General features: G+C 55.3%; 3 protein-coding genes across 9 annotated transcripts; 2 read left to right on the top strand and 1 right to left on the bottom strand.

Moving 5' to 3' along the window:
* Window positions 1-177: 177 nt before the first annotated feature.
* On the top strand, window positions 178-5,369 carry ALKBH6 (alkB homolog 6). 5 transcript variants are annotated; one of them, XM_080828835.1, is made up of 7 exons: window positions 178-243; window positions 1,036-1,114; window positions 1,430-1,498; window positions 2,998-3,058; window positions 3,401-3,552; window positions 3,760-3,876; window positions 4,918-5,369. In XM_080828835.1, exons 2-7 carry the CDS (start codon window positions 1,046-1,048, stop codon window positions 5,179-5,181), a joined length of 732 nt encoding a protein of 243 aa, XP_080684961.1. In that variant the 5' UTR covers window positions 178-243; window positions 1,036-1,045; the 3' UTR covers window positions 5,182-5,369. The 5 variants fall into 5 exon arrangements, with proteins under 5 accessions (XP_080684961.1, XP_080684960.1, XP_080684958.1 ...); XM_080828834.1 differs by having other exon boundaries at window positions 183-243; window positions 4,906-5,369; XM_080828832.1 differs by having other exon boundaries at window positions 194-268.
* Window positions 5,370-5,397: 28 nt separating this feature from the next.
* Window positions 5,398-9,764, top strand: SYNE4 (spectrin repeat containing nuclear envelope family member 4). 3 transcript variants are annotated; one of them, XM_080828768.1, is made up of 9 exons: window positions 5,398-5,703; window positions 5,796-5,930; window positions 6,127-6,277; window positions 6,724-6,867; window positions 7,186-7,269; window positions 7,342-7,590; window positions 8,474-8,587; window positions 9,307-9,362; window positions 9,456-9,764. In XM_080828768.1, exons 2-9 carry the CDS (start codon window positions 5,806-5,808, stop codon window positions 9,631-9,633), a joined length of 1,101 nt encoding a protein of 366 aa, XP_080684894.1. In that variant the 5' UTR covers window positions 5,398-5,703; window positions 5,796-5,805; the 3' UTR covers window positions 9,634-9,764. The 3 variants fall into 3 exon arrangements, with proteins under 3 accessions (XP_080684894.1, XP_080684892.1, XP_080684893.1); XM_080828766.1 differs by having other exon boundaries at window positions 5,579-5,703; window positions 7,075-7,269; XM_080828767.1 differs by having other exon boundaries at window positions 5,579-5,703; window positions 7,186-7,590.
* Window positions 9,765-13,502: 3,738 nt separating this feature from the next.
* SDHAF1 (succinate dehydrogenase complex assembly factor 1) lies at window positions 13,503-14,608 on the bottom strand. Its single transcript, XM_080828475.1, has 2 exons — window positions 14,067-14,608; window positions 13,503-13,918 (listed from the first exon to the last, which is right to left on the bottom strand). The coding sequence occupies exon 1, from the start codon at window positions 14,507-14,509 to the stop codon at window positions 14,153-14,155; it is 357 nt and encodes a 118-aa protein (XP_080684601.1). The 5' UTR covers window positions 14,510-14,608; the 3' UTR covers window positions 13,503-13,918; window positions 14,067-14,152.
* Between the last annotated feature and the right edge of the window lie 236 nt (window positions 14,609-14,844).

Raw genomic sequence — 14,844 nt, 5'->3', positions numbered from 1 at the left:
AGGCTCCTGGAGCCTGATTGGTCGGTGCCAGAAGACCCGTCCCCGAAGGATCCCCAGTGGCTCAGGGGCCAGGAGGTGCAGCCTATCACTGAGGGTGAGGGGGCGGGGCAAGTTGGGTGAGAGCGCCGATTGGGTGGGAGGCGGACCCTTAGGACCTTTGAGAGTTCCCGTTGGTCTGAGGAAACCTGCGTCAGGAACGTGGGGCGGAAGTGGCTGGGAAGGGAATGGGGGTGTTTAATTCGGGTATTGGAGGGGACAGTGGTGGACGGTCAGTTTTGGGGGTGGCTGGGGACGGAGATGGGGGTGTGAGAGGGCTGAGAACGGGGACCTGGGGAAGCCCAGATGGGAGTCCAGGGAAGCTCAGAGTATGGAATTCTGGAAGACTCGGGGTGGGGAGTCTAAGGGGTTCGGGTAGGGAAGAAGGTTGGAGAGGAGTTAGGCTCCGGACTAAAGGCCCAAGGTTGCTGCAGGGAAGGGGCGCTCGGGAGGAGAAGTGTGAAGGGGTCCAGAATGGGGAGATCCGAGGAGACTGAGGATGGACCTTTCTTAGGAGACGAGGGCACGTGGGTGTTGAGAGTGGGGCACCTGAAAGGGTTTGAGGTGGGAGGAGGGTGGGTGCATTGTGACTTTGAATATTGTTAGAGAGCCAGACTCATGGTTTCAAGTCTGAAGTTGTTAGGATGGGGTTTCAAACTGTTTGAAGGGATTTTGGGGGTGCGGCCCTGGAAGTCGTGGAGCTTTTGAGAATGGCTCCCAGTGAGGTCAGAGGATGTTCTCTGTGAGAAGCTTAAGAAGGCAAAAATGTGTGTAGTTTGAGAGGCCGTTGTGGATGGAGTTTGGGGCAGCGGGGCAGCCTTCTGAGCGCTTACTGTGTCCGGGTGGCTTTTGAGATGCTGAGAATTCGGGTTTTAGAAACCAAGTGAGTTTCCCTGTAGGGCTGAGGGGAGGCCCCCGCCCTTGGTAAAGCAGAAAATGGGATCATAGCCTGAGGGTGGGAGGCTTGGTGACTTCAGAGTGTCCTCCCCTCCCCCACAGGACTGGGTGCATGGAGTTGGTGTCGATGGAGGATGAGGACGCCAGGGTCCCAGCCCTGGAACCATTCAGGGTGGAGCAGGTTGTCAGGACTGGGGGTGCAGAGGGTGAAGGTGGGGACTAGCGGGTGGAAGATAAGAGTGGGGAGAGGTAGGCTGAGTCCTGGGTTTGTGGGCTGGGACTGCTCCCTCCCTCCACATTGATTCTTACCCTCAGGATATATCTCTACCCTTACCCCCACTTCCCACCCCCCAAAATGGGCATTAGTCCTTTGAGGTCAGGCCCTGGCCTGTCTGGGAGTGTCTTGACCCACTCTTCAGAGGGAAGGACTGCTCAGTGATATTAGGGCTCCTGTGTGGGTCTCAGGGCTGCACCTTCAGGGGGCTCTCTATCCTAGGCACCACCTGTAATCTACTATGTCCCTGACTTCATCTCCAAGGAAGAGGAAGAGTATTTGCTTCGACAGGTAATCACAACACCCTTCTGGTTTGTTTTTCCCTCCCTCCCAGGTCCTTCCCCAATCTCCAGGTTCTGTGTGAGAGCCCCTAAGGCTACAGTGATGATCCTGGCAGGATGGAGAGTGCCACCCAGCACTCATCCCTCTGCTTCCCTATTCCTCTTGCAGGACCTGCTGGGGCCTATCAGAAAGAACCTTTCCCAGAAGATTTAGGGGAAACCAAACTGATTCTTAGCAAGGTAGTTATGCAGCTCAGACTCCCTGTGCTGGAGTAGCCCAGTCCAGCCTCCAAACCAGAGGAAATGGCTAGAAACAGATTGCTTATGCTAGAAACAAGGAAGTTAAAAACCTCATGCCCTCTTTGCTGAGATAGCCCAACCCTGCTATCATGGAGAAAAGGGGGTTATAAACATAGGTTGTGACTGCCCAGTTTGGGCCATTGAGGTTGGGGGAATTAAGAATTTGCAGTTTCAGATTTCTGTGCTGACATAACCCAGGCATCAGAATGTTACAGAGTAAACTCTTCGCTCTGCTTAGATAGCTCAGCGTAGACCCAGAGTCTTGGGAACAAGGTCACCAAGCACAGATCACTTGTGCTGAGATGGCCCAGTATTCTGCATCTATTCTTAAGGTTTGGGGAAAAAAGAATTTACAAAGCTCAGAGCTTTTGCAGCCTCAAAGCCTGAGTTAGAGCACAGGTCTTCCTTGTGCTATCCCAAGTAGTCTTGTCTAGTGTGAGTCCCAGGAATAAGTTAGCTACAAGAACACAGACACTTTTTTTTTAAAATTATTTATTTATTTGAGAGTGAATGTGTGCACACACATGCAGGGCAGGAGGGAGAGAGGGAGAGAGACAATCTCAAGCAGACTCCCTGCTGAGCGTGGAACCTGACTCAGGACCCTGAGATCATGATCTGAGCCCAAATCAGGAGTCAGATGCTTAACCGACTGAGCCACCCAGGCGCCCCACAGAACACAGACTCTTGTGCTGCAGTAGCCCATTCCAGCGCCATAACTGTGAAAGGAATGACAAGGTTATCAAGTACATTATCTTGGAGATTGCCCATTCTAGACCCTTGGGATCTTGGCAGTGGAGAATTTTCGAGTACTCTCTTTGCTACACTGAGATAGCCCAGCCTAGCACATTTCCTCCCCCAGAGGATAGGAACGAAGAGGTTCCAGAAGTCAGGCTGTGCTGAGATAGCCTGGGATTCAGGAAATTACGACATGCACACTATTTGCTGGGTTAAAAGAGCCCCCATCCAGCCCAGATCTCTGAGTAGATTCAGACCACAATTGTGTAGCTCTGGTTTCTTTTCCTTGATCCTAGTAGACATAGGGTCAAGAGCAAACAACACAATCCTGGGAACACTGTCTCAGAGAAGAATCCCACAGACTTTTGAGATGTCCCATCCCCCCCACCCAGCCCAGGTAGAGGGCCCTATGTTGTTCTGGGTGGGAGAATCAGAGTGGTCCTGAAAAAGGACTGACCCCTCCCCACCTCCTAGGTCTTCAATGCCCCAAAACCAAAGTGGACCCAGCTCTCTGGGAGGAAGTTACAGAACTGGGGTAAGTGTCCCTGCCTGGGGGCATGGGCAGTTTGGGGATGCAGGCTCGGGCAGGTGGCTCAGGTTGGTGACACTGGGTGGATCCTTGAGGGTTCAGGGGGTTCCAAGGGCCAGGAGGATTCTGAGGGGGTGAGCGGAGGTTCTGATAGACTAGGGATTTCCTGATGAGTCGGGGGTATCTCCAAGTGTCCAGGGGTTTGAAGTTAGCAGTGGGTAGTGATCTCTAGAGTCAGAGGTTCCCCAGAGTCAGAGTGCTCCCAACCCCTGGGATATTCCTAATGGGGACTCCAGGTGCCAGGGCTCCTCGGTTGGGTGTCCTCAGGACCCCATTGCCCTCTCCCAGGTGGGCTCCCCCATCCCCGGGGGATGGTTCCTGAGCGGCTGCCTCTGTGGCTCCAGCGCTACGTGGACAAAGTATCTGACCTCAGCCTTTTTGGGGGTCTCCCAGCCAACCACGTCCTTGTGAACCAGTATCTGCCTGGGGAGGGCATCATGGTAACCACACGCCTTCACCCCGACCCCCAGACCTCTGATCCACCATGGGGCAGGGCGTCATGGTGACCCACCTCTACTCATTAAGAAGCCACATACCCCAACCAGGCATTCAGTCCCCCCCATCCCAAGCAGGGGCGCCCTCCTTGAGCCCCAGAGGGTGGGGGGTGTGGACTCCTGCCCTGTCCAGCCCTGGTGCCCACTCCCTAGCCCCACGAGGACGGGCCACTCTACTACCCGACCGTCAGCACCATCAGCCTGGGCTCCCACACCATGCTGGACCTCTACGAGCCGCGGCAGCCAAAGGATGACGATCTTGCAGAGCAGGTGGGCCCTGAGACACTGCCCCAGCCACTCGTGGGCATTCCGACACCCTACATCCTCCAGTAGGCCCCAGTCTCTCCTGCCTGCAGGGTACCCCTGATATCCTCCCAGACACCTTTTTCTGTCCCTTCATGGAATGCACCCTCATCCTCCCAGACTCCGGCCCCATCCATTTGCAGGGTGCCCTATAAATGATATCCGAAGACAACCCAGTACCCTTACCTGCTAAATGGATGCCCCAGTGCCCTACAGATCCCCTGGCCCCACACATTCAGAGTGCTCCCAATAGCCCAGGGTCCATATACCCTATGCAGGCCTCCCGAGTACTCCAGCACACACTGATACCCTCAGATACCCCAACACAGACCTCTCAGCCACTCCAATAGTGTAGATCTGCCTCGTAGGACACCTTCAGATTCCCCCTGGGGCCTCAACCCATGACTCGCTGCTCAAGGCCCCCCAGATATACTGACCCCCTTCTGTGAGGGCTGCGGGTGACAGCAGCTTCCTGACCTTTCTCTGAGTAATGCATTTCCCATACCTCAGGGTTCACAGAAACTCCCCTGGGCACCCCGAGCCCAGCTGTTCCTTTGTACCCCTAGGTGCTCCTGGGTAGGCTGACACCCCCTTTCTACTGTGTGGGTGTCCTCAAACATCCTGATGTCTGCAGACAGGCCCAGACTGCACCTTGGCTCCTCCCCGCCTCACTGTTACCCCATCCCAAACCCCACCTTCCTGCCTTCAGGCAAGCCCTTAGTCCAGTTCCATCCGAGTCCTAGGCCTGCTGATCCCTGGGTCCAAGCTGCAGCCAATTTCCTGCCCCCTTCCCAGGGACTGCTTGCTGGTCCTTGCCACTCATTCGAGCCCACTAACCGAGTCCCATAGGATTTCCACTCCAGAGCTTCTCCCTGGGAACCCACTAATCGCCCCTCAGCCTTGGTCCGTGGGAACTCACTGACTGCCCCCCGCCCAACCTTGCAAGTCCGCTAACCACGCTAGCCCCCTGACTTCCGGGGACGCGCTGACCCGCAGCCCGCCCCGCAGCCCCGGTCCCCGCCCCGGCCAGCCACCTCGCTGCTGCTGGAACCGCGCAGCCTGCTGGTGCTCCGTGGCACCGCCTATACGCGCCTCCTCCACGGCATCGCAGCTGCCCGCGTAGACGCGCTGGACGCCGCCTCTCTGCCGCCCAACGCCGCCGCCTGCCCGTCCGCGCAGCCGGGAGCCAGCCTGGTCCGCGGCACGCGCGTCTCGCTGACCATCCGCCGCGTGCCCCGCGTGCTGCGCACCGGCCTTCTACTGAGCAAGTGACAGGCGCCCGTCCCGCTTGCATTCCCGGGCTCTCCGCCTGGGCCTGACAGCGTCCACCCTGTGACCTTGGAACCCTGGGGCAGAGGCGGCTTCCACCCCTCCCCCGGAGTTATCTCCCCCCCCCCCCCCAGTAACTTTGTGGGAACTACAGGAAGAGGTCCTATTTCAAATAAACCAACAAAAATCTCTCTGGCTTTGGATTGGGGCGGGGGACAGATGCGTGGGTTCCTGAGGGACACTGTGTCGGGAGCCTTGGATGGTGTGGGTCCTGGGGTCAGATATATGGTCCCTGAGTGGGGCAGAATCCACGGCTCTGGAGGGGTCAGGGTTCTATCTGGAAACCCCTTGGGTGCGTTGAATGGGGCAAGCCTGGGAGGTTCAGCTAACTGGCGGCTGGGGAGGAAGGAGTTAAACGTTGCTGCTGTCACCTGAGCTACGCCTCAGATTACCAGCCCGTTCAGGTTCTGCTGGTTAGGAGGTGGAGGTGAGCCTGCCCCTGAGCCTCTGGCTGTCTCAGACCTGGTAAGTCCTACTGAGGAGGCCTGGGGGTAGGGGGGAGACCCCTGGCCAGGAAAAGGGCTTTCACTGGGGATCCTCACTGACTCTATCCCCAGGCTCCCAGCTATGGCCCTGCCTCCACCTCTGGGCCCTAGACCCCCCTCAGAGCCCCTCAGCCACCCCCCTGGAGCCCCCAGGGAACTGGACATTGCTGGATTCACCCTCTGCCCCGCTTCTGAGGAGAGACTCAGGTAGGGGCTGGGGTTTTTGCAACTGGGGTCCCAAAAGGGTGGGGGCAGAAAAGCAGAAGCATTCTGAGGCTACGAGGTACTGTGGCTACGATCACCTAGGGATGTGGCAGAGGGAGCTGCGGCCCGGGGTTAGGGTGGGGTGGATAACGGGCACCTAGACTCACCCAGAGGCCTGTCAATGTTTCATACCTCCCAGACCAGACCAGGCCCAGAAACTGGGGCAAGACTCCTTGGACCCTCCCCAACACCTCCAGGGTGGGTTGGGGGGCACTGAGCCTGCTGCTGGTCCCCTCAGATTGCCAACACCCACTTCCAGTGAGGACGCAGTGGGGGGCAAACACTGTGAGGTAAGCTGAGGTGATCCAGGCCCCTTGTGCCAGCCCCCCATTTCCTCTCCCCCAGAATCTGGGGTTGAGATGATTCTGGAAACACATTGGGCATCTGTGAGGGGGGAGGGATGCTCTAGAAAATGATTTTCATGATTTTACCAACTGGGAGAGAATGGTTTCATCATTGACCCAGGAGCAGTCCCATTCCTTGTGGGGATATCCAGCACCATCACCCCTCCCTGTCCAGGCCCCCAGGCCCCAAATGTCCACAGTTTTAGGAGCCTTGGAAACCTGGAGGCTTTGAACTTAGAGGTCTTCAGGCCTGGTTCCACCAGGGAGGGAGCTGCTCTGGTGCAGACCCAGAGATGGACACTGGATGGGATGACGGCAGAGGGGTGGCGTTGGGAGCAGGGGCAAGGTCTTGGTTAGCCCCTGGCCCTAACCCAGTCTCCTGTATTCCCCAGCACCTCAGCTCTGGCCAGGAGGTATTGGAGGCTGAGCAGGACAGCCTAGCCCTATGCCTGTTGGGGCTGGGCCTCCGGCTGCGGGACCTAGAGCGAGGCCTGGGGCCCTGGGCATCAGCCCAGAGCAGGATGGGCCAGCTGCAGGTGGGCAGTGGGAGGCCAAGATGTGGGAGGGTGGGCAGGGCCTCAGGAACGGGTGCCAACTTCCTGGGGTGGGAAATGGGTTTATTCCGCATTCCAGATGCCTGGGTAGGAAAGGCGAGAAGGGACGTAACTCCAGGTCCCAGATCTCTGGTGCTCCTGGTGTGTGGGGATACGGGTGGGGGGTGGTGTCTAACCTTGTGTCCCCAGGCCCTCCAGGCAGACTTGTGTGGGGCAGCTGAGCGCATAGATGCCCTCCTGGCATTTGGTGAGGGGCTGGCACAGCGGAGTGAACCTCAGGCCCGGGCATCCCTGGAGCAGGTCCTGAGAGCCCTCAGAGCCCACCGAGGCAGCATCTTTCGGCGACTGTGGTGGCTGCAGGCCCAGCTGGTCAGCTCTAGCCTGGTATGGCCCGCCCTGGCAGCCCCCGCCCCAGGTACCGATTCCACACCCCCCATAACTCTCTCTTCTGACCAGGTATTTGAGGAGTCCAGTCCACTGGATCAGGACTTGGAAGTCGAGGGGGACTTGGACGGGCCAGGACCTGGTGGGGTCTGGGGGCCCTGGGCACCCAGTAGCTACCCCACTCCCGCAGAGTTGGAGTGGGACCCGGCAGGGGATGTTGGAGGCCTCAGGCCCTTGTGGCAAAAGACAGCCTGGACACCAGGAGCTCCCTGTGAGCTGTGTGGTCACAGAGGCCCCCAGGGCAGGGGACAAGGCCTTGAGGTGAGAGCAGGTGGGGGATACCCCTCCCCCACAGGCACCTTTGGGACACCTCTGTGTGTCTCTTATTAGGGTACTTCCCTTTCAAGGGGGTCTTTGTGGCTCTGTCTCTCCCTCAGTCGTTCTCAGTGTCTCTCTGTTGCTGTTTCAATGTTGTCCTCCCTCCCTCCCTCCCCTGCCTCTCTTTGTCTCTGTGTCTTCTTTACCTGTGTTTCCTCTTGTGGTCTCTATCTGCACTTCTTCATTTCCTCCGCTCTCCCTCACTCTCCCCTCTGCAGCCACGTTAGTCTCCTGGTTCTTCAAACATTCCAAATTCACTCCTATCTCAAAAGCCCCCGGACTCATGCCCCCCTCATCTCCTCATTTCATTCCAGTCACTCCCCAAATGTCACCTTTTTTTATTTAAAACAAAAATTTTTTTTAACTGAGCTTTATGCCCAACGTGGGTCTCGAACTCGCAACCCTGAGATCAAGAGTCACGTGATCTACCAACAGAGCCAGCTAGGCACCCCTCCCAAATGTCACCTCTTCAGAGAGGCCTGCCCTGACTTCCATACATGATCAGTGCTTAACCTCTTTATTTCCTAACAGCAGTTACCACATCTTGACATTGTACATTTATTTCTTAATGTGTCGTCTCTCTCTGCTGGAATAAGCTCCATGGACGCTAGGACTTTGCCTGTGTACAGATTCTAGAACAGTGCCTGGCATGTAATAGATACTCATTAAATATTTGTTGAATGAATGAATAAGTAATGTCTCTTTTCTCTTGATTTCTTCGGCTCTGCTCCTCTCTTCCTTGCTTCTCAAGATCTTTTTCATCCCCCAGAATCTCATCTGTGACAAGCCTATCTTGGCTCTTGCACAACTTTGTGTCTGTCCCTAGTTCTCCCAAGGACCCCACACCTCAGTTTCCCCACAAGACATGCGCATGTCAGGCTTCAGCCACTGGAAACACTTGACAGGTCAACGAAAACATTCCCTGCTCCGGAAGTCTCAGGTGAGTGGGTCCTCAGCCAGGGCTATCTGTCGGGTATCTTGATGGCAAGTGACAGAAACCTAACCCAAATTGAATTACACAAGAGAAAGGGATGCTATTTTTTCATGTAAGTGAAAAGTCCACGTGCTGCTGAAAAGATCTGAATGCTATTAGGGCTCAGTCCTTCCCTCTCTTGGGCTCTTCTCCAAGGTGCTTGTCTTCTCAGCTTATGGCGGCCCCAGCAGCTAAACACTCACGTCCCACTGGTTCACCCACCCAAGGAGAAGCAGACTGCCACTGACCTACTGGCAGCAAAGTCCCAGGGCTGAATCCCACTTGGCCAGCTTGGGTCATGACCTGTACCCGGAAGCAATCACAGTGGCCAAGCCAATGGAGTGCTCTCATTGGCCAGATCGGGCTCACATGCCCAGTCATGGAAGTGGGAGTTGTGTGGAGTCAGCTACTCCAGACCCTGAAGGCCTGAGGGTGGGGAGACAGGATGTCCTCCATCCCCTGTACATTGAGCCACCATTATCAGGAAAAGGAAGATTGGATGGAGGGCAGGCACAGATAACAACCCCACTTGGAGATATTCCAAGCCCATGAGGGTTGGGTCCTGAGGGTTCAGGGGGTGCCAGGAGGGAAAAAAAGCTCAGCTCTGTAGCTCTGTAGTAGGAAGGAAGAGTCCAGACTAAGTGTTACTTCCATCCATTCTGCTGCTGGCTGCTCTCCCCTCTTAGGACAAGAAGCGAGCATCTCCCAATCTCCAGGGCATGATGTTGGAGGTAGACCCTGGGTGAGATGCCTGGGAGATGGTTCTGGGGGTGTGGGGGCACAGGGCTCATGGTGGCAGCGCACCATGCACTTAACATTGCATTTCCCTTCACAGAGCCCCTCCTCCTGCCTCCGGGCACTCGATGACCTTCCTCCTCCTCCTCCTCTTCCTTCTCCTGGTGGGTGCCACATTGCTCCTGCCACCATCAGGGGGGTCCTGCTGCTCTTCTGCCCGACTGGCCGGGACACCTTACCTGGTGCTCAGCTATGTCAATGGTCCTCCTCCAATCTGAGTACATAGCCCAGATACGTGTAATAAACAGTCACTGTCAAAGATGTGTCTTAGTCCGCGTGGTCTGCTGTAACAAAATCACAGGCTGGATGGCTTATAAACAATAGAAGCTTGTTTCTCACCATTCTGGAGGCTGAGAAGTCCGAGATCAAGGTGCCAGCAGATTAGGTATCTGCTGAGGGCTGCTACTTGCTTTACAGATGGTTACCTTCTCGCTGTCTCCTCACATGGCAGAAGGGGCAGGGAGCTCTCTTTCCTAAAGGCTCTAAAAGACCCTTCCATGAGGGCTCCACCATCATGACCTAATCCCTTCCTGAAGGCCTCACCTCCTAATACTATCACATTGGGGGTTAGGATCTCAGCATACGAATTTTGAGGGGACACAGTCATTCAGACCATAGCAGAACGTGCAAGGATATTGAGTGTTTGAGTTCAGAATTTGGGATACAGCTCTGATGTCTGGACGGCCCCCTCAGCAGATTCCTTCGCTTTGAGTGTACAACACAGAATGAATCACCCCATCTTAATGGGGATCCCCCAGCCCCTGAGACAAAGATTCAAGTATAAGTAGTTTATTGGAGGGGTGACCCCCATAGGCAGATTGATAGGGGAGTGGGGAGGGAGCCACGAAAGGCAGTTAATGAGCTGGTTGCTGGGCATCTTGGGCTCCGTCCCACTAGGGGCCCCTGGGAGAGTCTGGAACACACTCAGAGCAGTTCCACCCAAAGGGTGAAGAAGTTGTGGCATTTATGTACCAGCTTCCGTGTCTCATTGGCTAGGGACTGTTCTGGAGATGCGAACTCCCCAGCACATCCCACCTCTCCTGCCTGTCAAGGCTCCCCAGGCAAAGAGGCACAGGTGCCTGCCCCTGGAAGCTCAAGGTGTGTACGGGAAGGATGCAGGTGATGTGGGCCAGCTGCCGACACCTGCTACAGCCCCTGTCTGGCATCCATACAGGTACTCTGCTACATGGCAGGCTCCCAGGCTGGGCCCTCCCTGGTGTAGGACCGTAACAATTCCCTTCTCCGGGGTCTTGACAACACCAAGCTGAATTGCCAGGGCTCAGTCCTGGAGTCCAGTCCTCAGCCTCAGGTGTCTAAGCTCATCCTCTCCTCCGAGTTTATGCAGTCAGGACAAGAGGAACAGGACTAGACTCAAGAACAGAGACAGGAACCCTGTGCCAGGCTCCTGGATGTGCACTAAATGTACCTTCCTTCTATAATGCTCAAGACCACCCAATGGTGTGTCCCCACTTAACGGAATGGGAAACTGAGGCTCTCAGGGGGGAGAGAGGCAGTCAAAAAACACTTATAAAATTTTTCACAATTCCTTAGCCCCTAATCACATTTTTAAAGATTATTTATTTAAGTTATCTCTACACCCAACATGGGACTTGAACTCAGGACCCCAAGATCCAGAGTCACCTGCTCTTTTAGCTGAGCTAGCCAGGCGGCCCTTAATTACATTTCAAATACTCAAATCTCAGGTCGCTCTCTGTTATACTGGACAGTGCAGATCTGGCAGAAGAGTGTTCCAGGTAGAGGGAGAAAGTGCAAAGGCCCTGAGGTAGAAATGTGCCAAGGGAGAAGGACAGTGTGGCTGGAGCATGAGTGGTAGAGGGGGAGCATGGAAGGAGGTGAGGTGAGAGGTGATGGGGCCAGAACAGGTGAGGCCTTATGGACCACAGTGAGGACTTCTGATCTGAGTTAGGCTGGGGACCAACAGAGTTTGTTTTGTTTTCCCAGCTTCAATTCGGATACTTTCTGAACTACCAAAGAAGAAGGGACAGCATTACAAGTCTTCGTGGACTCATTGCAGAGCTCCAGTCATTATCAACTCAGAGCTAATCCTCTTTAATTCTCCCAGGCACCCACACCCCTCTCCCTAGATTACTTTGAAGCCAATCCTAGACCTCATATCCTTTTACTCGTGAGGAATTCATGGAACATCTCCAGATCAGGATTGTTTCGAAATCAAATCACAATACTTTTATGCTGTCAAGAAAATCCTAGTCATTCCCCCACATCATTCATACCCAGGATGGTCCAGTGCTGTCTGAGGGAGGGAGCTGAGCCAGAGTGCTGGTAACATCGAGTGCCTGGCTGGCTCAGTAGAACATGTGACTCTTGATCTTGGGGTTGTAAGTTTGAGCCTCACGCTGGGTGTAGAGATTACTTAAAATAAAATCTTAAAAAAAAAAAAAAAGAGTGGTGTAACTTGCTGGTGTGGCTAGTGGCTCCTCCTCAGGTACTGTGCTTTTCCCAGATGTCCCCAAGGCTCCACTGGCTCACCTCATGTACGTATGTGGTCACCGGCTTGGCCCCTTGGGACAGCTGCTCAGGGCAGGAAGCTGGCCGTCTCATGGGAACCCACTTCTTCAGCCCGAAGTGGACCCAAGTAGGCAAGAGGTCACGAAGCTGGGATATCACCTGCTGCCAACCACATGTTTAATCCACTGTATCCTAACAGCCACAGGAGGGAGGCCCTATTATGATGCCCATTTTCACAGATAAGAATACTGAGCAACAAAGAGGTTAGTTAAATCACAGGCCCAGGATCGTAAAATCAGTGAATGCTGGGATTGGGATCCAAACCCAGGCATTGCAGTGCCAGGGTCCCTGCTCTTAATCACCAGTGACCTACAACCTCCTGCCTCCAATCAGGCACTCCCCTCCCTCATTCTCTCTACCACACAAACTCTATTCATCTATAGCACCTGGGTAGAATGTCTCTCCTCCTGACCCAGGTCACCCAGCCCCAGTGGGGACTTGTTCACCGCATACAGCCTGCCAGAAACTCCCATCCTGGAGCTTCTTAGGACTCAAATCCTTGGAGTCAGGAGGAAGCAAGAGGGAGAAGGGAGTGCTATGGGGCTGGATAAGTAGGACTCCATTAGCCACTTTCAAGGATTGGGCTTTTACTGAGATGGAGTCAGGCCAGGATTAACGAGAACACGCAGATTGAAAAACAAAAACAGAAAACTGAGGCTGGAGAGAGATGAGCAGGCTGAGATCGCTGAAGCAGAAGCCATGTGTGCAAACCACACAGCCTGTGCTCTGGGGCACTCCAAGCTCCAGCTGGAATCCTGCATTTCTGCCCTTTGTCCCCTCCAGAACTTTGCCCACACTGGTCCTCCCACTTAGAAGCCCAACCCTACCATCTGGGAAACTCCTCATAACTCTTCAAATTTCAACTCCACTTTATAACTCTTTGCGCACCCTGTGACCCTCAGGGGGATTAGAGCAGAGTCATGTTTCTCCTCTGTCTATCCTCTCTTTAGTCGGAAGTGTGGGTTCCCTTCCTAAGGGTCTCCTCCTCTTCCCAACGGCATTTGCTAAGAATTCATCTGCTTTCCACTCTTTCCACTTATGTAACTGACATGGGTGTAAACAGAGTTCAGTGCCGCAAAATGCAGTATCCCAGAGAATGTCTAGGGAAGATTAATGCAGGGATATGGAGGAGGTTTGCCTGGGGTCTATGGGTCCATCTACCCTGCCCCCCCACGTGGGGACTTACTGACAAAGATCCTCGCTTGTAGCTGAGGCTGGACTCTTTAGCCACGTTTGAGGTTCCCAGTACTGCCTCAGGGGCTACCAGCCAGGCCTCCCCAGTGCCACCATTTTCTCTCCTACCTCCTTACCTTCTATGAAGGAGTCAACTGGGGTTTCTTTGGGGTCAAATTAGGGTGGGTCTCAAGGAGCTGCCCAGGTGCTAGAACTAGGCTGCTTTCAACCAATCTGCTAGTCTAGAGGGCTCCAGAGAGGAAGAGACAGCTCTCCACACCTATTCCTCCCAGAGGGTCACTTCTTGGTGAGGGCCCTTTCAAAAATCTCCAAACATGTGAAATCTTTAAGACCACCAACAGGAAAGTAATCACAACCCCGATTTTATTGTTTTGGTTCAACAGTCCTGACAGAAGGGCGCAGGAGTCAGGGCTCGCCTTTAGAATCATCAAGTATAGGTCTTGAGGGGTCTTTAGTTGATCAGATGGGGGTAAGATACTCCAGCCCCTTCCTCCCAGGTCCTAGTCTGCTGCAATTAATGGGAAGAAAGTTTTCCAAACGGGGATTCGGGGCTTCTCACCATCCATCAGGGTATCTTCCCAAACTTCTCAGCAAAAAGTCTGCTCTTCTCAGAGTTACATACAAGAGAGGGGAACCCGGGGTCAAGAGAAGGGTGTCTCTTCTTTATGTCTGACGTCGGGCGTCCTGGCTCCCCAAGCGTTCAGGTAAGTAGCTCTCAGCTTGTCACAATTCAGACAGCCGGCAACCAAGCCGCCCCAAACCCTAATGGGGAAGTTCGACCCGTTATCATGGATCGGGCAAGGTCGGGAATCTCTCAGCATCCATCATGGGGGTTTCTAGGAGCCCACGTCGCTAGGAGGGCTCTCCGACACCCCCAATCCACCCAGCTGGTCTTCTCAAGACATCTCACCCTCCGTCAGACGGGTTCCCCGGTTCCCCCACGCAGTCAGGCGGGTCCTCGGTTCCCCTGTGCTACCGGGTGAGCTGCTCGGCCTGTCACCGCCCATTGAGAGGGTTCTCTGGTGACCCCGTGCTGTTGAGGGGAGTCCTCGGACCACCAGCATTGTCAGGCTGGGTCCCTGGGGCCCCCGCGCCGCTGGACTCCTCGGTTGGACCCCGCAGGCGCACGAAGGCACCCATGGCCGTGGCGTGGCCGGAGCGTAGCAGCTGCAGCTGGCGCCGCCCGCGGCGGTACAGATACTCGATACGCAGCACGTCGGAGCGCGGCAAGCAGGCGTGCTGCCGGAACTCGGCCCGCACTCGCGCCTCGACGCCCGGCTTCCCGCGCCCGGCGCGCAGCAGCTCGCGGTACAAGCTCAAAACTTGCCTCTGCAGCCGGCTGGGGCGGCTCATGGCAGCAGATGGAATGAGGGCGCACGCAGGCAACGCACCACAAACAGCCGCGCAGCGGTACCTTTCGGAAAAGCGGCTGTACCGGGCAACGGAAACTTCCGATCCGCGCACTCCAAAAACTTCCGCCTCCTGCTTTGCTCTCCCATTGGCTGTCGATGCAGTTACGTCATAATGTTGCGGCTCAGGGGCGGAGTTGCTGGTTCATAGGCCTGCCCTGCAAGGAATCTGTGCCCTTGAGAGGATTGCGGGTTTGGGAACACGAAGGTGGGGGTTGTCAGGGGCTCCAACTCAGATTTTGAGTCGGGAGGAGACAGGATCCCGACCTTACTCTTGGG

This window comes from Martes martes (genome assembly GCF_963455335.1).
Source record: "Martes martes genome assembly, chromosome: 17".
Lineage (NCBI taxonomy): Eukaryota > Metazoa > Chordata > Mammalia > Carnivora > Mustelidae > Martes > Martes martes.
The sequence above is the reverse complement of the archived record's forward strand: the minus strand, read 5'-3'. Positions and strand labels throughout refer to the sequence as shown.